Source organism: Ranitomeya variabilis, chromosome 7, assembly GCF_051348905.1.
Source record: "Ranitomeya variabilis isolate aRanVar5 chromosome 7, aRanVar5.hap1, whole genome shotgun sequence".
NCBI lineage: Eukaryota > Metazoa > Chordata > Amphibia > Anura > Dendrobatidae > Ranitomeya > Ranitomeya variabilis.
Window position 1 is genome coordinate 246,711,949 of NC_135238.1, and position 24,754 is coordinate 246,736,702.

Here is a 24,754-nt window from a genome sequence, read left to right on the forward strand (position 1 = left end):
GGAGAGAGGACTGACAAGGAGTCAGCAGGTGGAGCAGGAGCTCCCGTCAGGTTCCTCCATAGACTGTTGGTGCTTATGATGTTCTATGAACTGTGCGGTCACCCACGGCAACTGGTCAGGAGAGGACCGGCGTGATTAGTGACGCAAGCTAACGATGTAAAACCACACGTGATGAAGTAATGGACTATGTGTAAGCCGGTGATGTGTGACCTGGCTTACAGTGCGCTTTATGGCGCTTAAAGGGAAGGTGCCACATTTTATTTTTGTATTAAAAATGATTGTTTATATAAACAATTATTTTTAGTACAAATTTACATTTTTTAACTTTAAAATTTTTTAATTATTAATTTTTTTTTTCAGCCACTGGGCGCTGCCATTTTGCTTTGCAGGAGTGTGAGTAGCTGCAAATACGGCAGCCCTGGGCATAGACATCTGCGGTCGGCATCCGACCCTATACTTTGCATTGAGCTGCCCCTGCGGTGATCTGGCCACGCCCCCTGAGCCGTCCACAGCAGAGGCAGGAGGTCGGCGCCATCTTTCTGGAGCTCACAGTGTGTCTGAGCTCCCTGCTGTTATAGGAGGAGACCAAGGACGGCACAGGAGGGAGAAAGGAGCAGCGTGGGGTAATATCGGCGGGGGAGGGGTAATCTAATCCTCCCCTGTGTGATGCTGACTCTGAGCCGGGTATCTAATCCCCTGTGTGATGCTGACTCTGAGCCGGGTATCTAATCCTCCCCTGTGTGATGCTGACTCTGAGCCGGGTATCTAATCCTCCCCTGTGTGATGCTGACTCTGAGCCGGGTATCTAATCCTCCCCTGTGTGATGCTGACTCTGAGCCGGGTATCTAATCCTCCCCTGTGTGATGCTGACTCTGAGCCGGGTATCTAATCCTCCCCTGTGTGATGCTGACTCTGAGCCGGGTATCTAATCCTCCCCTGTGTGATGCTGACTCTGAGCCGGGTATCTAATCCTCCCCTGTGTGATGCTGACTCTGAGCCGGGTATCTAATCCTCCCCTGTGTGATGCTGACTCTGAGCCGGGTATCTAATCCTCCCCTGTGTGATGCTGACTCTGAGCCGGGTATCTAATCCTCCCCTGTGTGATGCTGACTGAGCAGTGTATCTAAGGCCGGCGTCACACTCGGCGTAAGACAATACGCCACGTATTATACGTCCGTACTACGGTCGTAATACGGAGAAATGTTCCCAAAATAGTGATCCGTAGTCAGGGTGTGTCAGCGTATTTTGCGCATGGCATCCTCCGTATGTAATCCGTATGGCATCCGTACTGCGAGATTTTCGCCCAGGCTTGCAAAACCGACATCTAATGGATTTATGTGCTCAAATGTTCATTAAAACATATATACAGTGTATATATATATATATATATATATATATATATATATATATATCTAATATATAAAGCTGAATGTGTGTGTGTGTGTATGTATGTATGTATGTATGTATGTCCGGGATTGGCATCTGAACCGTAGCAGCTACAGCCACAAAATTTTGCACAGTCACAGGTCTGGACCCCGAGAGCGTCATAGGCTATGTTGTGAGGTGAAATTTTAACCCCGCGCTTTCCAATTCACCAAACAATTTTGCCCCTATCTACATAATGGGGAAAAAGTGAAAGGAAAAGTGTTGGAGGCGTCGCAGCTACAGGCACAAAATTTTGCACAGTCACACGTCTGGACCCTGAGAGCGTCAAAGCTATATTGTGAGGTGAAATTTTAACCCCGCGCTTTCCAAGTCACCAAACAATTTTGCCCCTATCTACATAATGGGGAAAAAATGAAAGGAAAAGTGTTGGAGGCAAATTAACAGCTGCCAGATGTGAACAAGGGGGACTTAAAGAATGACAGCGATGGCACCAAAGAGTATATACTGTACAGTTGCTAAGGTGGGGCCCCAACATGGGATAATCACACCACCACGGGGATATGAACACACACACAAAATGCGCCACACACTACCACGTGCTCGAACACATATACCACCCTCAGTGCACATTTCACCACACATACACCAACCTCGCCACATAAAAGTAGAAACACAAAAGTCGCCGCTCAAAACTCGCCACGCGCAAAACTCTCCACATGCAAAACTCGCCACACGTGCAAAACTCGCCACACGCAAAACTTGCACACGCAGAAAAATTGCCACACGCAGAAAAATTGCCACATGCACAAAAGTTGCAACACATGCAAAAGTTGCCTCACACAAAACTTGCACATACTCAAAAGGCACCACACATAAAACTCGCCACGCGCAAAACTCGCCATGCGCAAAACTTGCTGCACACAACTTGCTACACTAACCTGTCACATGCAACTCGACACACAAAAAGTTGCTACACGCATGTCGCCACACAAAACTCATCTCACAAAAGTCCCTACATGCATGTCGCCACACGCAACTCAACACACACAACTTGACACACGAAACTCGCCCTAAAACACACACAAGTCTGGTATCCTTCAAAAATAAAAATCTGATTAATAAGCAGACAAACTACAAGAGCAACAAATGTACCATATAGGAATCCGGCAGCTGTCAGTCACATGACCAGTCTATTATGTGTATGTGTGAGCTAATATATACTGCCAGGGGGTGGGCTTACTGTTGGCTGGGGATTTATCAGGCTGCCATTTTAGCTTACAAATACTGAGGTAAAAATACTGACCAAATAACGTGTGAACGAGGGCTAATACAGGAGGAGATGGCATACAGCTATATACTATATACAGGAGATGACACACAGGTATATACTATTTACAGGGGAGATGACACACAGGTATATACTATATACAGGAGGAGATGACACACAGATATATACTATATACAGGAGAGATGACACACAGGTATATACTATATAGAGGAGGAGATGACATACAGGTACATACTACATACAGGAGGAGATGACATACAGGTATATACTATATACAGGAGGAGATGACACACAGGTATATACTATATACAGGAGCAGATTACCTACAGGTATATAGTATATACAGGAGGAGATGACACAGGTATATGCTATGTATAGGAGGAGATGACATACAGGTATATACTATATACAGGAGATGACACACAGATATATACTATATATAGGTGAGATGACACACAGGTATATACTATATACAGGAGATTACATACAGGTATATCTAATATATAAAGCTGAATGTGTGTATGTATGTATGTGTGTATGTCCGGGATTGGCATCTGTACCGTCGCAGCTACAGCCACAAAATTTTGCACAGTCACACGTCTGGACCCCGAGAGCGTCATAGGCTATGTTGTGAGGTGAAATTTTAACCCCGCGCGTTCCAATTCACCAAACAATTTTGCTCCTATCTACATAATGGGGAAAAAGTGAAGGGAAAAGTGTTGGAGGAAAATTAACAGCTGCCAGATGTGAACAATGAGGACTTAAAGAATGAGAGCGATGGCGACAAAGAGTATATACCGTACAGTTGCTAAGGTGGGGCCCCGACATGGGATACTCACCACACACGGGGATATGAACACAAACACAAAATGCGCCACACACTACCACGTGCTTGAACACATATACCACCCTCAGCACACATTTCACCACACACACACACCAACCTCGCCACATAAAAGTCGAAACACAAAAGTCACCACTCAAAACTCGCTACATGCAAAACTCGCCATATGCAAAACTAGGCTCACGCAAAACTCGCCACACGTGCAAAACTCACCTCATGGAAAACTCACCTCATGCAAAACTTGCACACACAGAAAAATTGCCACATGTACAAAAGTTGCACCACATGCAAAAGTTGCCTCACACAAAACTTGCACATACTCAAAATGCACCACACATAAAACTCGCCACGCGCAAAACTCGCCATGCACAAATCTTGCTGCACACAACTTGCTACACTAACCTGTCACATGCAACTCAACACACAAAATGTTGCTACACGCATGTCGCCACACAAAACTCATCTCACAAAAGTCGCTACATGCATGTCGCCACACGCAACTCAACACACACAACTTGACACATAAAACTCGCCCTAAAACACACACAAGTCTGGTATTGTCCTTCAAAAATAAAAATCTGATTAATAAGCAAACTACAAGAGCAACAAATGTACCATATAGGAAATACGGCAGCTGTCAGTCACATGACCTGTCTATTATGTGTATGTGTGAGCTAATATATACTGCCAGGGGGGAGGGCTTCCTGTTGGCTGGGGATTTATCAGGCTGCCAATAGCAACCAATCACAGCTCAGCTTCTATTTTGCTACAGTTAATTAACCTGAGCTCTGATTGGTTAATATAGGCAACAAAGACATTCTCAGTATAACAAAGCTAATATATGTTGTGAAATGCTTCTATTTGCTTAGTTTTTGCCTTTTAATAATTACATTTCTATCTATTTGTTTTGTGGTTTTTGTGTGCAGAATAAATTTTTGTTAACACATTCTATTTTGCTAACAGCAGTCATTAACCCGGGCGAAGCCGGGTAGTACAGCTAGTATATATATATATATGTATGTATGTCATTGAGACACATATATATATATTCTGTATTTAGATTTCATTCAGCGCGATATCTGTGAACAGCCGGTAATTCAATTGCCGGCTTTTAATTTCTCCTGCACAAACCCGACATGATATGAGACATGATTACATACAGTAAACCATCTCATATCCCCATTTTTTTTGCATATTCCACATTACTAATGTCAGTAGTGTGTATGTGCAAAATGTGGGCGCTGTAGCTGCTGAAATAAAGGGTTAAATGGTGGAAAAAATTGGCGTGGGCTCCCGCGCAATTTTCTCCGCCAGAGTAGTAAAGCCAGTGACTGAGGGCAGATATTAATAGCCAGGAGAGGGTCCATGGTTATTGGCCCCCCCCTGGCTACAAACATCTGCCCCCAGCCACCCCAGAAAAGGCACATCTGGAAGATGCGCCTATTCTGGCACTTGGCCACTCTCTTCCCACTCCCTGTAGCGGTGGGATATGGGGTAATGAAGGGTTAATGCCACCTTGCTATTGGAAGGTGACATTAAGCCAGATTAATAATGGAGAAGCATCAATTATGTCACCTATCCATTATTAATCCAATTGTATGAAAGGGTTAAAAAACACACACACACATGATTAAAAAGTATTTTAATGAAATAAACACAGCGGTTGTTGTAATAATTTATTGTTCTCGCAATCCATTTCCAGGCCCTCGCTTGGCAAAATAATAAACGCACAAGATACATACCTTCTGATGTCAGATCAGGTCCCACGAAGTAATCCATCTGAAGGGGTTAACTAATATTACAGGCACGAGCTGCGATAAACCACTCCACTCGCTCGTGCCTGTAATCCCCGGGTGCTGAAAGGAAAGCAGGATCTATACTTACATTGAGTCGCGGTGAGGCGCCCTCTGGTGGATGTTCTCATGAACTGCAGCCTGGGAACTTTTTCCCACGCTCCAGGTCATATGAGGACATCCACCAGGGGGCGCATCACCGCGACTGACGGAAATGTAGGTCAATGACCTACATTTCATTCATTCGCCGGGGATTACAGGCACGGAGCACACAGCTGCATTAGCAGGGCTCCTGCCTGTAATATTAGTTAACCCCTTCAGATGGATTACTTCGTGGGACGTGATCTGACATCAGAAGGTATGTATCTTGTGCGTTTATTATTTTGCCAAGCGAGGGCCTGGAAATGGATTGCGAGAACAATAAATTATTACAACAACCGCTGTGTTTATTTCATTAAAATCCTTTTTAATAATGTGTGTTTGTGTTTTTTAACCCTTTCCTACAATTGGATTAATAATGGATAGGTGACATAATTGACGCCTCTCCATTATTAATCTGGCTTAATGTCACCTTCCAATAGCAAGGTGGCATTAACCCTTCATTACCCCATATCCCACCGCTACACGGGAGTGGGAAGAGAGTGGCCAAGTGCCAGAATAGGCGCATCTTCCAGATGTGCCTTTTCTGGGGTGGCTGGGGGCAGATGTTTGTAGCCAGGGGGGGCCAATAACCGTGGACCCTCTCTAGGCTATTAATATCTGCCCTCAGTCACTGGCTTTACCACTCTGGCGGAGAAAATTGCGCGGGAGCCCACGCCAATTTTTTCCGCCATTTAACCCTTTATTTCAGCAGCTACAGCGCCCACATTTTGCACATACACACTACTAACATTAGTAATGTGGAATATGCAAAAAAAAAGGGATATGAGATGGTTTACTGTATGTAATCATGTCTCATATCCTGTCGGGTTTGTGAAGGAGAAGGAAAAAGCCGGCAATTGAATTACCGACTTTTCACTAACACCGCTGCGTATTTCTCGCAAGTCACACTGCTGGTCCGTGTGGAATCCGTATTTTTCTCGCCCCCATAGACTTTCATTGGCGTATTATTTGCGCAATACGCTGACAAACGCAGCATGCTGCAATTTTGTACGGCCGTAGAAAGCCGTATAATACTGAACCGTAATATACGGCTGATAGGAGCAGCCCCATTGAGAATAATTGTGCCGTATGTAATGCGAGTTTTACGTACGTAGTTTTTGCGCTCTTACGTCCGTAAAACTCGCCAGTGTGACGCCGACCTAATCCTCCCCTGTGTGATGCTGACTCTGAGCCGTGTATCTAATCCTCCCCTGTGTGATGCTGACTCTGAGCCGTGTATCTAATCCTCCCCTGTGTGATGCTGACTCTGAGCAGTGTATCTAATCCTCCCCTGTGTGATGCTGACTCTGAGCAGTGTATCTAATCCTCTCCTGTGTGATGCTGACTATGAGCCGTGTATCTAATCCTCCCCTGTGTGATGCTGACTCTGAGCAGTGTATCTAATCCTCTCCTGTGTGATGCTGACTATGAGCCGTGTATCTAATCCTCCCCTGTGTGATGCTGACTCTGAGCCGTGTATCTAATCCTCCCCTGTGTGATGCTGACTCTGAGCCGTGTATCTAATCCTCCCCTGTGTGATGCTGACTCTGAGCAGTGTATCTAATCCTCCCCTGTGTGATGCTGACTCTGAGCAGTGTATCTAATCCTCTCCTGTGTGATGCTGACTATGAGCCGTGTATCTAATCCTCCCCTGTGTGATGCTGACTCTGAGCAGTGTATCTAATCCTCCCCTGTGTGATGCTGACTATGAGCCCTGTATCTAATCCTCCCCTGTGTGATGCTGACTCTGAGCAGTGTATCTAATCCTCCCCTGTGTGATGCTGACTCTGAGCAGTGTATCTAATCCTCCCCTGTGTGATGCTGACTATGAGCCGGGTATCTAATCCTCTCCTGTGTGATGCTGACTGAGCCGTGTATCTAATCCTCCCCTGTGTGATACTGTCTGCTGAGCTGTGTATCTAATCCTATCCTGTGTGATACTGACTGCTGAGCCGTGTATCTAATCCTCTCGTGTGATACTGTCTGCTGAGCTGTGTATCTAATCCTATCCTGTGTGATACTGTCTGCTGAGCCGTGTATCTAATCCTATCCTGTGTGATACTGACTGCTGAGTCGTGTATCTAACCCTCTCCTGTGATACTGTCTGCTGAGCCGTGTATCTAATCCTCTCCTGTGTGATACTGGCTGCTGATCCGTGTATCTAATCCTATCCTGTGTGATACTGACTGCTGATCCGTGTATCTAACCCTCTCCTGTGTGATACTGACTGCTGAGCCGTGTATCTAATCCTATCTTGTGTGATACTGACTGCTGAGCCGTGTATCTAATCCTCTCCTGTGTGATACTGTCTGCTGAGCCGTGTATCTAATCCTCTCCTGTGTGATACTGTCTGCTGAGCTGTGTATCTAATCCTATCCTGTGTGATACTGACTGCTGAGTCGTGTATCTAATCCTCTCCTGTGTGATACTGTCTGCTGAGCCGTGTATCTAATCCTCTCCTGTGTGATACTGTCTCATGAGCCGTGTATCTAATCCTCTCCTGTGTGATACTGTCTCATGAGCCGTGTATCTAATCCTATCCTGTGTGATACTGTCTGCTGAGCCGTGTATCTAATCCTATCCTGTGTGATACTGTCTGCTGAGTCGTGTATCTAATCCTCTCCTGTGTGATACTGTCTGCTGAGTCGTGTATCTAATCCTCTCCTGTGTGATACTGTCTGCTGAGCCGTGTATCTAATCCTCTCCTGTGTGATACTGTCTCATGAGCCGTGTATCTAATCCTCTCCTGTGTGATACTGTCTGCTGAGCTGTGTATCTAATCCTATCCTGTGTGATACTGTCTGCTGAGCCGTGTATCTAATCCTATCCTGTGTGATACTGTCTGCTGAGCCGTGTATCTAATCCTCTCCTGTGTGATACTGACTGCTGAGCCGTGTATCTAATCCTCTCCTGTGTGATACTGTCTGCTGAGCCGTGTATCTAATCCTCTCCTGTGTGATACTGACTGCTGAGCCGTGTATCTAATCCTCTCCTGTGTGATACTGACTGCTGAGCCATGTATCTAATCCTATCCTGTGTGATACTGACTGCTGAGCCGTGTATCTAATCCTATCCTGTGTGATGGTGACAGAGCCGTGTATCTAATCCTATCCTGTGTGATACTGACTGCTGAGCTGTGTATCTAATCCTATCTTGTGTGATACTGACTGCTGAGCCGTGTATCTAATCCTCTCCTGTGTGATACTGTCTGCTGAGCTGTGTATCTAATCCTATCCTGTGTGATACTGTCTGCTGAGCCGTGTATCTAATCCTATCCTGTGTGATACTGTCTGCTGAGCCGTGTATCTAATCCTCTCCTGTGTGATGGTGACAGAGCCGTGTATCTAATCCTCTCCTGTGTGATACTGACTGCTGAGCCGTGTATCTAATCCTCTCCTGTGTGATACTGTCTGCTGAGCCGTGTATCTAATCCTCTCCTGTGTGATACTGACTGCTGAGCCGTGTATCTAATCCTCTCCTGTGTGATACTGACTGCTGAGCCATGTATCTAATCCTATCCTGTGTGATACTGACTGCTGAGCCGTGTATCTAATCCTATCCTGTGTGATGGTGACAGAGCCGTGTATCTAATCCTATCCTGTGTGATACTGACTGCTGAGCTGTGTATCTAATCCTATCTTGTGTGATACTGACTGCTGAGCCGTGTATCTAATCCTCTCCTGTGTGATACTGTCTGCTGAGCTGTGTATCTAATCCTATCCTGTGTGATACTGTCTGCTGAGCCGTGTATCTAATCCTATCCTGTGTGATACTGTCTGCTGAGCCGTGTATCTAATCCTCTCCTGTGTGATGGTGACAGAGCCGTGTATCTAATCCTATCCTGTGTGATACTGTCTGCTGAGCCGTGTATCTAATCCTCTCCTGTGTGATACTGACTGCTGAGCTGTGTATCTAATCCTCTCCTGTGTGATACTGACTGCTGAGCCGTGTATCTAATCCTATCCTGTGTGATACTGTCTACTGAGCTGTGTATCTAATCCTATCCTGTGTGATACTGTCTGCTGAGCCGTGTATCTAATCCTCTCCTGTGTGATACTCTGCTGAGCTGTGTATCTAATCCTATCCTGTGTGATACTGACTGCTGAGCCGTGTATCTAATCCTCTCCTGTGTGATACTGACTGCTGAGCCGTGTATCTAATCCTCTCCTGTGTGATACTGTCTGCTGAGCTGTGTATCTAATCCTCTCCTGTGTGATACTGACTGCTGAGCCGTGTATCTAATCCTTTCCTGTGTGATACTGACTGCTGAGCCGTGTATCTAATCCTCTCCTGTGTGATACTGACTGCTGAGCCATGTATCTAATCCTATCCTGTGTGATACTGACTGCTGAGCCGTGTATCTAATCCTATCCTGTGTGATGGTGACAGAGCCGTGTATCTAATCCTCTCCTGTGTGATACTGACTGCTGAGCTGTGTATCTAATCCTCTCCTGTGTGATACTGTCTGCTGAGCCATGTATCTAATCCTATGTGATACTGACTGCTGAGCTGTGTATCTAATCCTATCCTGTGTGATACTGACTGCTGAGCCGTGTATCTAATCCTCTCCTGTGTGATACTGCTGAGCCGTGTATCTAATCCTCTCCTGTGTGATACTGTCTGCTGAGCCGTGTATCTAATCCTCTCCTGTGTGATACTGACTGCTGAGCCGTGTATCTAATCCTATCCTGTGTGATACTGTCTGCTGAGCCGTGTATCTAATCCTATCCTGTGTGATACTGACTGCTGAGCCGTGTATCTAATCCTCTCCTGTGTGGTACTGACTGCTGAGCTGTGTATCTAATCCTCTCCTATGCACTCCTCTCCACTTGTTATGTGTGATTTATATGGCGGTATTATGTGTGCTCTATATGGTGGTATTATGTGTGCTCTATATGGCGGTATTATGTGTGCTCTATATGGCGGTATTTGTGCTCTATATGACGGTATTTGTGCTCTATATGGCGGTATTATGTGTGCTCTATATGGTGGTATTATGTGTGCTCTATATGGCGGTATTATGTGTGCTCTATATGGCGGTATTATGTGTGCTCTATATGGCGGTATTATGTGTGCTCTATATGGCGGTATTTGTGCTCTATATGGCGGTATTTGTGCTCTATATGGCGGTATTATGTGTGCTCTATATGGCGGTATTTGTGCTCTATATGGCGGTATTATGTGTGCTCTATATGGCGGTATTATGTGTGCTCTATATGGCGGTATTATGTGTGCTCTATATGGCGGTATTATGTGTGCTCTGTATGGCGGTATTATGTGTGCTCTATATGGCGGTATTTGTGCTCTATATGACGGTATTTGTGCTCTATATGGCGGTATTATGTGTGCTCTATATGGCGGTATTATGTGTGCTCTGTATGGCGGTATTATGTGTGCTCTATATGGCGGTATTTGTGCTCTATATGACGGTATTTGTGCTCTATATGGCGGTATTATGTGTGCTCTGTATGGCGGTATTATGTGTGCTCTGTATGGCGGTATTATGTTTGCTCTATATGGCGGTATTATGTGTGCTCTATATGGCGGTATTATGTATGATTTATATGAAGGTATGTGTGCTCTATATGGTGGTATTATGTGTGCTCTATATGGCGGTATTATGTGTGCTCTATATGGCGGTATTTGTGCTCTATATGGCGGTATTATGTGTGCTCTATATGGCGGTATTATGTGTGCTCTATATGGCGGTATTATGTGTGCTCTGTATGGCGGTATTATGTGTGCTCTGTATGGCGGTATTATGTGTGCTCTATATGGCGGTATTATGTGTGCTCTATATGACGGTATTATGTGTGCTCTATATGGCGGTATTATGTGAGAACACTGGCGGTATTATGTGTGCTCTATATGACGGTATTATGTGTGCTCTATATGGCGGTATTATGTGTGCTCTGTATGGCGGTATTATGTGTGCTCTATATGGCGGTATTATGTGTGCTCTATATGGCGGTATTATGTGTGCTCTATATGACGGTATTATGTGTGCTCTATATGGCGGTATTATGTGTGCTCTATATGACGGTATTATGTGTGCTCTATATGGCGGTAATATGTGAGAACACTATGGCGGTATTATGTGTGCTCTATATGGCGGTATTATGTGTGCTCTATATGACGGTATTATGTGTGCTCTATATGGCGGTATTATGTGTGCTCTATATGGCGGTATGTGAGAACACTATGGCGGTATTATGTGTGCTCTGTATGGCGGTATTATGTGTGCTCTATATGGCGGTATTATGTGTGCTCTATATGGCGGTATTATGTGAGAACACTATGGCGGTATTATCTTCATAAAGGGGACCCATTCTATGGTGGTCCTGGCTGAGCAGCTGCACACGGGTCTGGGGTAATAGAGGGGGCAGCATGACCTCCAGTTAGGTGCCTTCAGGGGAGGGCTGGTGAGGCAGCTGGAGAGAGGGGTCTCGTTTATCGTTACTATATGGCCACATTTCCCCCCAGCGTCACCCCGGACTGCGCCTGTCGCCTCGCTGTCACTCATCACCAGGACAGGATCAGAGGAGCGGAATGGGGTCTTTGCATGCAAAGTCTGGATCAGAACCGGCCATCAATCAGCAGAAATGTTTCCTGGATTTCTGTGGAGCAGACGGTCCATCCATGTGTATAAAAGACAGTACTCTATGTACAATCCCTGGCTGCCCCCCATAGACCAGCACACTGCTCTCCTGAAATACTCTGTGCTGCGGTCACCCTGCTCCCTCCACCATATGTCTCCCAGAATCCTTGCTGCCTGCCATCCTCGGTGACGGTCTACTTGTCAGTATAACTCTGCAGTCACCAACAAAATGGCTTCTCACTGTGTGCACCGCCACGTCCACAGACTCCGCCCACATTTACTGCAGTGCAGTAATGCGAGCTAGTTGTACACAAGGTATTTGTCACATTTCAGCAGCTGCTCCCCCTAGTGTTTAAAAGTGGAAAAGCCAAACCTTTTACAATTATTTTTCATATTTTACTAAATTATAAACAAATTATAATATTTTTTTAAGAAAATTTAAACATTAATTCTTTAAATTTTTTTTTTCAATCGCTGGAAATTTATTTATTTTTTTATGGCACCTTCCCTTTAAATAAACCGTATGGACTGTTTTTTTCTGTGAAAACCGTGCCCGTGTGCTTGAATCCCACGCCAAGCAAGTGTCCCCCAACACATGCGGTAAGCGCTATCTTACACTAATATATATATATATCTGTATATATCTCTCGCACGTAAGCACTAGGATGTTGTTTAGTGCACCTGGGTCCGGGTTGCGGGAGCTTTGAGAGACGGGTGGGTCTGGCTGCCCACATACCTCACCTGTGGGTGAGGGTACACATAATGGAGGCGGCTGTTTGGCACATGATCTGTGTGCAGAGAGGGAGAAGCCTTCCTGTGACCACCCCGTCCTCGGCGGTCAGTACTGTGTTGCGGTTCCCTTGGCCCCATTCCTTCGGTCTGGTCTGACTCTGTTCCCATTTCCGCTACAGGGTCTCCTGCCTGGGTCACTCAGCACTGAGCTCACAGAGCAGTCACTACTTCTAACTCTTCCACCCTTTAGGGAACCTCTTCGTCTCCCAGACCTTGGATTCAAAGTGGCCGCCATCTTCTTCGCATTTTTTGCAGCTGGCCACACCTGTCTATATAAGACCTCACAGTGCATGTCAGACCAAATGAGAATCATGAGGCCAAAGGAACTGGCCAAGGAGCTCAGAGACAGAATTGTGGCAAGGCACAGATCTGGCCAAGGTTACAACAGAATTTCTGCAGTACTCAAGGTTCCTTAGAGCACAGTGGCCTCCATAATCCTTAAATGGAAGAAGTTTGGGACCACCAGAAGTCTCCCTAGACCTGGCCGTCCAGCCAAACTGAGCAATCATGGGAGATGAGCATTGGTGAGAGAGGTAAAGAAGAACCCCAAGATCACTGCGGCTGAGCTCCAGAAATGAAGAAGGGAGATGGGAGAAAGTTCCACAAAGTCACCTATCACTGCAGCCCTCCACCAGTCAGGCCTTTATGGCAGAGTGGCCGGACGGAAGCCTCACCTCAGTGCAAGACATATGAAAGCCGCATAGTTTGCTAAAAAACACATGAAGGACTTCTAAACTATGAGAAATCAGATTCTCTGGTCTCATGAGACGGAGATCGACCTTTTTGGTGATAAATCTAAGCGGTATCTGTGGGGAAAACCAGGCACTGCTCATCACCTGCCCAATACAATCCCAACAGTGAAACATGGTGGAGGCAGCATCATAATATGGGGGTGTTTTCCAACTGCAGGGACAGGACTGGTTATCATTGAAGGAAACATGAATGCGGCCAAGTGCAGAGATATCGTGGATGAAAACCTCTTCCAGAGTGATCTGGACCTTAGACTTGGCAGAAGGTTCACCTCCCAACAAGCAATGACCCTAAGCATACAGCTAAAATAACAAAGGAGTGACTTCAGAACAACTCTGTGACCATTCCTGACCGGCCCAGCCAGAGCCCTGACCTAAACCAAATGGAGCATCTCTGAAGACCTGAAAATGGCGTCCACCAACGTTCACCATCCAACCTGACGGAACTGGAGAGGATCTGCAAGGAAGAATGGCCGAGGATCCCCAAATCCAGGGGTGAAAACTTGTATAATTCCCAAGAAGACTCATGGCTGTACGAGCTCAAAAGGGGCTTCTATCAATACTGAGCAAAGGGGCTGAAGACTTATGGCCATGTGAGATTTCAGTTTTTATTTTTTATTAAATTTGTAAAAATTTCTACATTTGTTTTTTTTTTCAGTCAAGATGGGGTGCAGAGTGTACATTAATGAGAACAAAATAAAATGTATAATATTCATACCTTGATGGTATTTAATGTGAGAATCCAAAATGCCTGACACGTGGTTCGGTGCTTCCGCCACCTCTCTCCTCTTTCTGGACATTTGACTATTTTAATTCTGTAAACTTTAAAAAATGAGTTATCCCCATTGTGCATTCTCACAAATGTTTGCTGCTCTGTAGTAGGAACCATTTTTGTTCTTAGTATTTGTAAGGTGCTCGGCAGTGCGTCTCTTCAACTTTCTAAAAGTGAAAGCAACATAACGCAATTGACATGTGATGCGCTCTATACAGTATGCAAAGTGCTGCATGAAGGCCTCAGTCCTGAGGCTCGCTCCACCCGGCAAAGCCAAAGAAGTTGTGTTTTTTGCCTCTCCTCTTCCTTTTTCTGCCACTCTGTCTCTCCCCCCGCCTGCCACTCTGTCTCTCCCCCGCATGCCACTCTGTCTCTCCCCCGCCTGCCACTCTGTCTCTCCCCCGCCTGCCACTCTGCCTCTTCCCCGCCTGCCTCTTCCCCGCCTGCCACTCTGCCTCTTCCCCGCCTGCCACTCTGCCTCTTCCCCGCCTGCCTCTTCCCCGCCTGCCTCTCCCCCGCCTGCCTCTCCCCGCCTGCCTCTTTCCCGCCTGCCTCTCCCTCGCCTGCCTCTTTCCCGCCTACCCCTCCCTCGCCTGCCTCTTTCCCGCCTGCCTCTCTGCCTCTTTCCCGCCTGCCTCTTTCCCGCCTGCCTCTCCCTCACCTGCCTCTCCCTCACCTGCCTCTTTCCCGCCTGCCTCTTCCTCACCTGCCTCTTTCCCGCCTGCCTCTCTGCCTCTTTCCCGCCTGCCTCTCTGCCTCTTTCCCGCCTGCCTCTCTGCCTCTCTCCCGCCTGCCTCTCCCCCGCCTGCCTCTCTGCCTCTCCCCCGCCTGCCTCTCTGCCTCTTTCCCGCCTGCCTCTCTGCCTCTTTCCTGCCTGCCTCTCCCTCGCTTGCCTCTTTCCCGCCTGCCTCTCTGCCTCTTTCCCGCCTGCCTCTCTGCCTCTCCCCCGCCTGCCTCTCCCCCCGCCTGCCTCTCTGCCTCTCCCCCCGCCTGCCTCTCTGCCTCTCCCCCAGCCTGCCTCTCTGCCTCTCCCCTAGCCTGCCTCTCTGCCTCTCCCCCGCCTGCCTCTCCCCCGCCTGCCTCTCTGCCTCTTTCCCGCCTGCCTCTCTGCCTCTTTCCCGCCTGCCTCTCTGCCTCTCCCCCGCCTGCCTCTCCCCCGCCTGCCTCTCTGCCTCTCCCCCGCCTGCCTCTTTCCCGCCTGCCTCTCCCTCGAATGCCTCTTTCCCGCCTGCCTCTCTGCCTCTTTCCTGCCTGCCTCTCCCTCGCCTGCCTCTTTCCCGCCTGCCTCTCTGCCTCTTTCCCGCCTGCCACTCTGCCTCTTTCCCGCCTGCCACTCTGCCTCTTCCCCGCCTGCCACTCTGCCTCTTCCCCGCCTGCCACTCTGCCTCTTCCCCGCCTGCCACTCTGCCTCTTCCCCGCCTGCCTCTCCCTCGCCTGCCTCTCTGCCTCTCCCCCGCCTGCCTCTTTCCCGCCTGCCTCTCCCTCGCCTGCCTCTTTCCCGCCTACCTCTCCCTCGCCTGCCTCTTTCCCGCCTGCCTCTCTGCCTCTTTCCCGCCTGCCTCTCTGCCTCTTTCCCGCCTGCCTCTCCCTCACCTGCCTCTCCCTCACCTGCCTCTTTCCCGCCTGCCTCTCCCTCACCTGCCTCTCCCTCACCTGCCTCTTTCCCGCCTGCCTCTTCCTCACCTGCCTCTTTCCCGCCTGCCTCTCTGCCTCTTTCCCGCCTGCCTCTCTGCCTCTTTCCCGCCTGCCTCTCTGCCTCTTTCCCGCCTGCCTCTCTGCCTCTCCCCCGCCTGCCTCTCCCCCGCCTGCCTCTCTGCCTCTCCCCCGCCTGCCTCTCTGCCTCTTTCCCGCCTGCCTCTCCCTCGAATGCCTCTTTCCCGCCTGCCTCTCTGCCTCTTTCCTGCCTGCCTCTCCCTCGCCTGCCTCTTTCCCGCCTGCCTCTCTGCCTCTTTCCCGCCTGCCTCTCTGCCTCTCCCCCGCCGCCTCTCTGCCTCTCCCCCAGCCTGCCTCTCTGCCTCTCCCCCAGCCTGCCTCTCTGCCTCTCCCCCGCCTGCCTCTCTGCCTCTCCCCCGCCTGCCTCTCCCCCGCCTGCCTCTCTGCCTCTTTCCCACCAGCCTCTCTGCCTCTTTCCCACCAGCCTCTCTGCCTCTCCCCCGCCTGCCTCTCTGCCTCTCCCCCGCCTGCCTCTCTGCCTCTCCCCCGCCTGCCTCTCTGCCTCTCCCCCGCCTGCCTCTCCCCCCGCCTGCCTCTCCCCCCGCCTGCCTCTCTGCCTCTTTCCCGCCTGCGCCTCTGCCTCTTTCCCGCCTGCCTCTCTGCCTCTTCCCCGCCTGCCTCTCTGCCTCTTCCCCGCCTGCCTCTTCCCCACCTGCCTCTTCCCCGCCTGCCTCTCTGCCTCTTCCCCGCCTGCCTCTCTGCCTCTTCCCCGCCTGCCTCTCTCCCGCCTGCCACTCTGCCTCTTTCCCGCCTGCCTCTTTCCCACCAGCCTCTCTGCCTCTCCCCCGCCTGCCTCTCCCCCGCCTGCCTCTCTGCCTCTCCCCCCGCCTGCCTCTCTGCCTCTCCCCCGCCTGCCTCTCTGCCTCTTTCCCGCCTGCCTCTTTCCCGCCTGCCTCTCTGCCTCTTTCCTGCCTGCCTCTCCCTCGCCTGCCTCTTTCCCGCCTGCCTCTCTGCCTCTCCCTCGCCTGCCTCTCCCCCGCCTGCCTCTGCCTCTCCCCCGCCTGCCTCTGCCTCTCCCCCGCCTGCCTCTCCCCCGCCTGCCTCTCTGCCTCTCCCCCGCCTGCCTCTCTGCCTCTTTCCCGCCTGCCTCTCCCTCGCCTGCCTCTTTCCCGCCTGCCTCTTTCCTGCCTGCCTCTTTCCCGCCTGCCTCTCCCTCGCCTGCCTCTTTCCCGCCTGCCTCTCTGCCTCTCCCTCGCTTGCCTCTCCCCCGCCTGCCTCTCCCCCGCCTGCCTCTCTGCCTCTCCCCCACCTGCCTCTCCCCCGCCTGCCTCTCTGCCTCTCTCCCGCCTGCCTCGCTGCCTCTCCCCCCGCCTGCCTCTCTGCCTCTCCCCCGCCTGCCTCTCTGCCTCTCCCCCGCCTGCCTCTCTGCCTCTTTCCCGCCTGCCTCTCTGCCTCTCCCCCGCCTGCCTCTCTGCCTCTCCCCCGCCTGCCTCTCTGCCTCTTTCCTGCCTGCCTCTCTGCCTCTCCCCCGCCTGCCTCTCTGCCTCTCCCCCGCCTGCCTCTCCCCCGCCTGCCTCTCCCCCGCCTGCCTCTCTCCCGCCTGCCTCTCTGCCTCTCCCCCCGCCTGCCTCTCCCCCGCCTGCCTCTCTGCCTCTCCCCCGCCTGCCTCTGCCTCTCCCCCGCCTGCCTCTGTCTCTCCCCCGCCTGCCTCTGTCTCTCCCTCGCCTGCCTCTCCCCCGCCTGCCTCTCCCCCCGCCTGCCTCTCCTCCGCCTGCCTCTCTGCCTCTTTCCCGCCTGCCTCTCTGCCTCTCCCCCGCCTGCCTCTCTGTCTCTTTCCCGCCTGCCTCTCCCCCGCCTGCCTCTTTCCTGCCTGCCTCTCTGCCTCTCCCCCGCCCGCCTCTGTCTCTCCCCCCGCCTGCCTCTCTGCCTCTCCCCCGCCTGCCTCTGTCTCTCCCCCCGCCTGCCTCTCTGCCTCTCTAGTTTTTATATAATGGTGATTTGTATGCTTTTCCCTCAGGTGGAAATTCGGGAGGATGAGGAGCAGCAGGTGAAGTTGGGGGAAATTCTGGAGCTGCTGGTGGCCGCCGGATACTTCCGAGCCAGGATTAAAGGCCTCTCCCCATTTGATAAGGTGATGATTGACACCTGTTGTGTGGTGCATGTGTCATGGCGTCTGACATGTGATGTGTGTCCTCCCTGCAGGTAGTCGGTGGGATGACCTGGTGCATCACAACTTGCAACTTTGACATTGACGTGGATCTGCTCTTCCAGGAGAATTCCACCATCGGACAGAAAATGTGGGGGAAGAATTTTATGTATCATTTTTATTGGTGGGGCGAAGCTGAGATCATATACATTGGTGATTTCTCGCCCTCTCAGTGGACCCAGTATGCCCCGGGGAGCCCGGCACCAGTCTACAGCCTCCTCTTCAGTATGCCCCGGGGAGCCCGGCACCAGTCTACAGCCTCCTCTTCAGTATGCCCCGGGGAGCCCGGCACCAGTCCACAGCCTTCTCTCCAGTATGCCCCGGGGAGCCCGGCACCAGTCTATAGCCTCCTCTTCAGTATGCCCCGGGGAGCCCGGCACCAGTCTGCAGCCTCCTCTCCAGTATGCCCCGGGGAGCCCGGCACCAGTCCACAGCCTCCTCTCCAGTATGCCCCGGGGAGCCCGGCGCCAGTCCACAGCCTCCTCTCCAGTATGCCCCGGCGCCAGTCCACAGCCTCCTCTCCAGTATGCCCCGGGGAGCCCGGCGCCAGTCCACAGCCTCCTCTCCAGTATGCCCCGGGGAGCCCGGCACCAGTCCACAGCCTCCTCTCCAGTATGCCCCGGGGAGCCCGGCACCAGTCTGCAGCCTCCTCTCCAGTATGCCCCGGGGAGCCCGGCACCAGTCCACAGCCTCCTCTCCAGTATGCCCTGGGGAGCCCGGCACCAGTCCACAGCCTCCTCTCCAGTATGCCCCGGGGAGCCCGGCACCAGTCTACAGCCTCCTCTCCAGTATGCCCCGGGGAGCCCGGCACCAGTCCACAGCCTCCTCTCCAGTATGCCCCGGGGAGCCCGGCGCCAGTCCACAGCCTCCTCTCCAGTATGCCCCGGGGAGCCCGGCACCAGTCCACAGCCTCCTCTCCAGTATGCCCCGGCGCCAGTCCACAGCCTCCTCTCCAGTATGCCCCGGGGAGCCCCGGCGCCAGTCCACAGCCTCCTCTCCAGTATGCCCCGGGGAGCCCGGCACCAGTCTACAGCCTCCTCTCCAGTATGCCCCGGGGAGCCCGGCGCCAGTCCACAGCCTCCTCTCCAGTATGCCCCGGCGCCAGTCCACAGCCTCCTCTCCAGTATGCCCCGGGGAGCCCGGCGCCAGTCCACAGCCTCCTCTCCAGTATGCCCCGGGGAGCCCGGCACCAGTCTACAGCCTCCTCTCCAGTATGCCCCGGGGAGCCCGGCGCCAGTCCACAGCCTCCTCTCCAGTATGCCCCGGCGCCAGTCCACAGCCTCCTCTCCAGTATGCCCCGGGGAGCCCGGCGCCAGTCCACAGCCTCCTCTCCAGTATGCCCCGGGGAGCCCGGCACCAGTCCACAGCCTCCTCTCCAGTATGCCCCGGGGAGCCCGGCACCAGTCTGCAGCCTCCTCTCCAGTATGCCCCGGGGAGCCCGGCACCAGTCCACAGCCTCCTCTCCAGTATGCCCTGGGGAGCCCGGCACCAGTCCACAGCCTCCTCTCCAGTATGCCCCGGGGAGCCCGGCACCAGTCTACAGCCTCCTCTCCAGTATGCCCCGGGGAGCCCGGCACCAGTCCACAGCCTCCTCTCCAGTATGCCCCGGGGAGCCCGGCGCCAGTCCACAGCCTCCTCTCCAGTATGCCCCGGGGAGCCCGGCACCAGTCCACAGCCTCCTCTCCAGTATGCCCCGGCGCCAGTCCACAGCCTCCTCTCCAGTATGCCCCGGGGAGCCCCGGCGCCAGTCCACAGCCTCCTCTCCAGTATGCCCCGGGGAGCCCGGCACCAGTCTACAGCCTCCTCTCCAGTATGCCCCGGGGAGCCCGGCGCCAGTCCACAGCCTCCTCTCCAGTATGCCCCGGCGCCAGTCCACAGCCTCCTCTCCAGTATGCCCCGGGGAGCCCGGCGCCAGTCCACAGCCTCCTCTCCAGTATGCCCCGGGGAGCCCGGCACCAGTCCACAGCCTCCTCTCCAGTATGCCCCGGGGAGCCCGGCACCAGTCTACAGCCTCCTCTCCAGTATGCCCCGGGGAGCCCGGCACCAGTCCACAGCCTCCTCTCCAGTATGCCCCGGGGAGCCCGGCACCAGTCCACAGCCTCCTCTCCAGTATGCCCCGGGGAGCCCGGCACCAGTCTACAGCCTCCTCTCCAGTATGCCCCGGGGAGCCCGGCACCAGTCCACAGCCTCCTCTCCAGTATGCCCCGGGGAGCCCGGCGCTAGTCCACAGCCTCCTCTCCAGTATGCCCCGGGGAGCCCGGCACCAGTCCACAGCCTCCTCTCCAGTATGCCCCGGGGAGCCCGGCACCAGTCCACAGCCTCCTCTCCAGTATGCCCCGGGGAGCCCGGCACCAGTCCACAGCCTCCTCTCCAGTATGCCCCGGGGAGCCCGGCACCAGTCTACAGCCTCCTCTCCAGTATGCCCCGGGAGCCCAGCGTTGGTCTATATCCTCCATAGACATGTGTGATATTTGCAGCCATTGATATTTTATCACTGATCTCCGCGGGTTGAGTATTGATCGCTGGGCTAAGCCTGATGCTATTCTCACCGGTAATGGTGGTTGCAGTGCAGGGTCAGCCGGCCTGAGTCTTTTATTCTTTTCTTCTCAGAGGTTTAACAGAGAAGATTGTGTCGGTTTTACCAAAAATGAAATGTCCACATCGTCTGGAGCCACATCAGATCCAAGGCCTGGATTTCATCCACATCTTCCCCGTCATCCAGGTAACTACTGCTGGTTATACCATGTGGACAGGCCCTGGTGTACGGAGAAGGAGCTGGAAAATGAGGAAGTACAGTGACAGCTGGTGATGAAATCTGTCTTGTGGTTGTTGTGGAATCTGGATCTGTAGTGTTCAGTTACTGAGATTCTTGGGCTTCGTGGCTAAGAGCAGGCCTGTTGGTGGGTGGGGCTAAGGGCAGGCCTGTTGGTGGGCGGGGTTAATGGCAGTCTGGTTGGTGGACGGGGCTAAGGGCGGGCCTGTTGGTGGGCGGAGTTAATGATGACCCTGTTGGTGGGCGGGGTTAATGGTGGGCCTACGGGCGAGCCTGTTGGTGGGTGGGGCTAAGGGCGGGCCTGTTGATGGGTGGGGCTAAGGGCGGGCCTGTTGGTGGGTGGGGCTAAGGGCGGGCATGTTGGTGGGCGGGGTTAATGGTGGGCTCGAGCGAGAGATCTTGCTTGCACCATGCATGTCCTGAGTCTTCGTTTGTCCCGGCAGTGGCTTGTGAAGCGCGCCATTGAGACGCGCCAGGAGATGGGAGATTATGTCCGATCGTTCTCCATATCACAGTTCCAGAAGGATCACTGTTTCCCTGAGGTGAGTGTCCAGGGTGCAGTCCACAGCGGCTCCCCTCATTGTGGTAATCAGGTGATGGGTTACTTTAATTTCTTACATCCAGTATTGGGCACACTGGGGTCCCATCCGTTGTCTGTGCTGCTTTATAATAGCATTGTTACACCTATAGGGGGCGAGAGAAGTCCACTTATATACCGCTCAGGGCTCCGCACGGTGCGTCCTCTCTGCGCGTGGTGCGTCCTCTCTGCCTGCTCAGGGCTCCGCGTGGTGCGTCCTCTCTGCCTGTACACGGCTCAGGGCTCCGCGTGGTGTGTCCTCTCTGCCTGTACACAGCTCAGGGCTCCGCGTGGTGCGTCCTCTCTGCCTGTACACGGCTCAGGGCTCCGCGTGGTGCGTCCTCTCTGCCTGTACACGGCTCAGGGCTCCGCGTGGTGCGTCCTCTCTGCCTGTACACGGCTCAGGGCTCCGCGTGGTGCATCCTCTGCCTGTACACGGCCCAGTGCTCAGCGCGGTGCGTCCTCTCTGCCTGTACGCGGCCCAGTGCTCCGCGCGGTGCGTCCTCCCCGCTTTCTCATCTGTTGCACTTCATCTTCATAGGACATGGAGTTTATAAAGCGAAAGGAGAAAGCTGTGAAGTCCCTCAGTGAGACCTGTGTGAGTAATGGGACGTGGTGGCGGTCTCGGGGCGTGGTGGCGGTCTCGGGGCGTGGTGGCGGTCTAGGGGCATGGTGGTGGTCTCGGGGCGTGGTGGCGGTCTCGGGGCGTGGTGGCGGTCTCGGGGCGTGGTGACGGTCTCGGGGCATGGTGGCAGTAATTACCTTTGTCTCCTCTGCAGGATATCTATAAACCTCGCCGTAGATACAGGCGTCAGGATGGTGCCGCGGAGTTGGCGGATGAGGAGTCGCGGGTTCACTCCACTCTCCTGGAATACGGCAGGTACCTCAGGGGATGACGGCTAATTACTACCACTTTCGAAATCTCCTCCCTGGGGTTCACATAGTTTTTGCTTCTGTTGGAGGATCCCTCTATCCAGATATTTGTACTGAGCGCCACACAGGCTACATGTGCAGGACATGGAGCAGTCACTAATCCTGCAGACCCTCATACAGATTTATAAATTGTGGGGTCACATAAGGACTCTGTCTGCAGGGTTGTCGGCTACTGCAGCTCTACTGATCCATGTCCCTTTAAAAAATGTAACTACAGCGAAATGGTGGCAGTGTCTGCGCAGGAGCATATATGTAGTGCGCAGGAGCGTCTGTGTAGTGCTCTGGAGCGTCTGTGTAGTGCTCAGGAGCGTCTGTGTAGTGCTCAGGAGCGTCTGTGTAGTGCTCAGGAGCGTCTGTGTAGTGCTCTGGAGCGTCTGTGTAGTGCTCAGGAGCGTCTGTGTAGTGCGCAGGAGCGTCTGTAGGGCGCAGGAGCGTCTGTGTAGGGAGAAGGAGCGTCTGTGTAGGGCGCAGGAGCGTCTGTAGGGCGCAGGAGCGTCTGTAGGGCGCAGGAGCGTCTGTGTAGGGCGCAGGAGCGTCTGTAGGGCGCAGGAGCGTCTGTGTAGTGCGCAGGAGCGTCTGTGTAGTGCGCAGGAGCGTCTGTAGGGGGCAGGAGCGTCTGTAGGGCGCAGGAGCGTCTGTGTAGTGCGCAGGAGCATCTGTGTAGGGGGCAGGAGCGTCTGTGTAGGGGGCAGGAGCGTCTGTGTAGGGCGAAGGAGCGTCTGTGTAGGGCGCAGGAGCGTCTGTGTAGGGCACAGGAGCGTCTGTAGGGCGCAGGAGCGTCTGTGTAGGGCGCAGGAGCGTCTGTGTAGGGCGCAGGAGCGTCTGTAGTGCGCAGGAGCGTCTGTGTAGGGCGCAGGAGCGTCTGTGTAGGGGGCAGGAGCGTCTGTAGGGGGCAGGAGCGTCTACTGCGCAGGAGCGTCTGTGTGTAGGGGGCAGGAGCGTCTGTGTTTAGGGGGCAGGAGCGTCTGTGTTTAGGGGGCAGGAGCGTCTGTGTTTAGGGGGCAGGAGCGTCTGTGTTTAGGGGGCAGGAGCGTCTGTGTTTAGGGGGCAGGAGCGTCTGTGTAGTGCGCAGGAGCGTCTGTGTAGGGCGCAGGAGCGTCTGTGTATACAGGTCTAGTTTATAGCTTTGGTCTGGAGGTCAAGTTTCTAGACCAGCCCCTCAGGTTAATATCATAATTGCTTGTTTTTTGATTGGACCACGGCTGCGCCCCCCAATGAATACATTATTTTCTCTTGACATCCTTTGTGTAAAAGTTCTCACAGAGATACTATCAGGCCGTAATTAACATCTCTCTTCCAAGAGCTAGAAGGTGTCAAATGTTACCTTTCTACTTAGCTTCCAGCAGGACCCCCTGGTGAGATTGGAGACAGAATTCTACTTGTCTCAGGAAAACATATTAACACCTGGGTGCGTCCTGCAGCTTTTCAGGACAGATGTTACATTATTGCCAGTGACACAATAAATCTATACATAGTGTGTGTGTGTGTATATATATATATATACACATACACGCACGCGCGCGCACACACACACACACACTTCACCACCCCTCCTTATGAACGTGCATGGGGGTTGACTTACAGGTCAGCTCCCGAGCAGTTATCTGGTTCCGCCCCGTCTTGGCGAGATAGACCTTCAGCATTGCCATGATCGACTCCCTCCTTATACTGAATTGTGAAATCATATTGCTGCAATATCAGACTCCATCTAAGTAATTTCCCGTTGTCCCCAACTACTCTGTTGAGCCAACTCAATGGGTTATGATCTGTGATCACGGTGAAGTTGCGCCCATAGAGGTATGGTTCTGCAGAGCCCACACAATTGCCAAACATTCTTTTTCAATGGTGGCATAAGCGACTTCTCTGGGCAGGAGTTTCCTGCTTAGGTACAGACCTCTACTCAGGTCCATGATGGTGAGGTACGATGCTTTAGCTAGCTGCTCTAACAGCTCATCTATCCTCGGCATGGGGTAGACCTCACATGTAGTCAGTACATTTAATTTCCTGTAGTCTACACAGAACCGGGTAGTACGGTCCTTTTTTGGGACAAGAACCACAGGCGAGGCCCAGGCTCTCTGGGATTTGTGTATCACCTTGAGGTTCAGCATCTCCTCTACCTGTTCCCTCATGTGTGCCTTCACCTCTGCTGACACACGGTATGCAGACTGCCGTACTGGGGGATTAGGACCAGTGTCCACATGGTGAACTGCTAAGTGCGTCCTCCCAGGCTCCCCTGTGAAGACTTCGGT

The 24,754-nt window shown here is 52.6% G+C and overlaps 1 protein-coding gene across 4 annotated transcripts in view; it reads left to right on the forward strand.

The window, feature by feature from the left end:
- CCDC93 (CCC complex scaffolding subunit CCDC93) overlaps positions 1-24,754 on the forward strand; it is a 73,958-nt gene that overhangs the window by 7,598 nt on the left and 41,606 nt on the right. For 2 of the 4 annotated variants that reach the window (XM_077273427.1, XM_077273428.1), the window contains exons 2-7: positions 18,034-18,147; positions 18,219-18,313; positions 20,833-20,944; positions 21,439-21,537; positions 22,114-22,170; positions 22,352-22,452. In XM_077273427.1, coding sequence (XP_077129542.1) covers positions 18,034-18,147; positions 18,219-18,313; positions 20,833-20,944; positions 21,439-21,537; positions 22,114-22,170; positions 22,352-22,452 — 578 coding nt within the window. Of the gene's footprint in view, positions 1-18,033; positions 18,148-18,218; positions 18,404-19,390; positions 20,945-21,438; positions 21,538-22,113; positions 22,171-22,351; positions 22,453-24,754 lie in introns of those variants that run through there. The other 2 variants (XM_077273429.1, XM_077273430.1) reach the window with 2 other exon arrangements.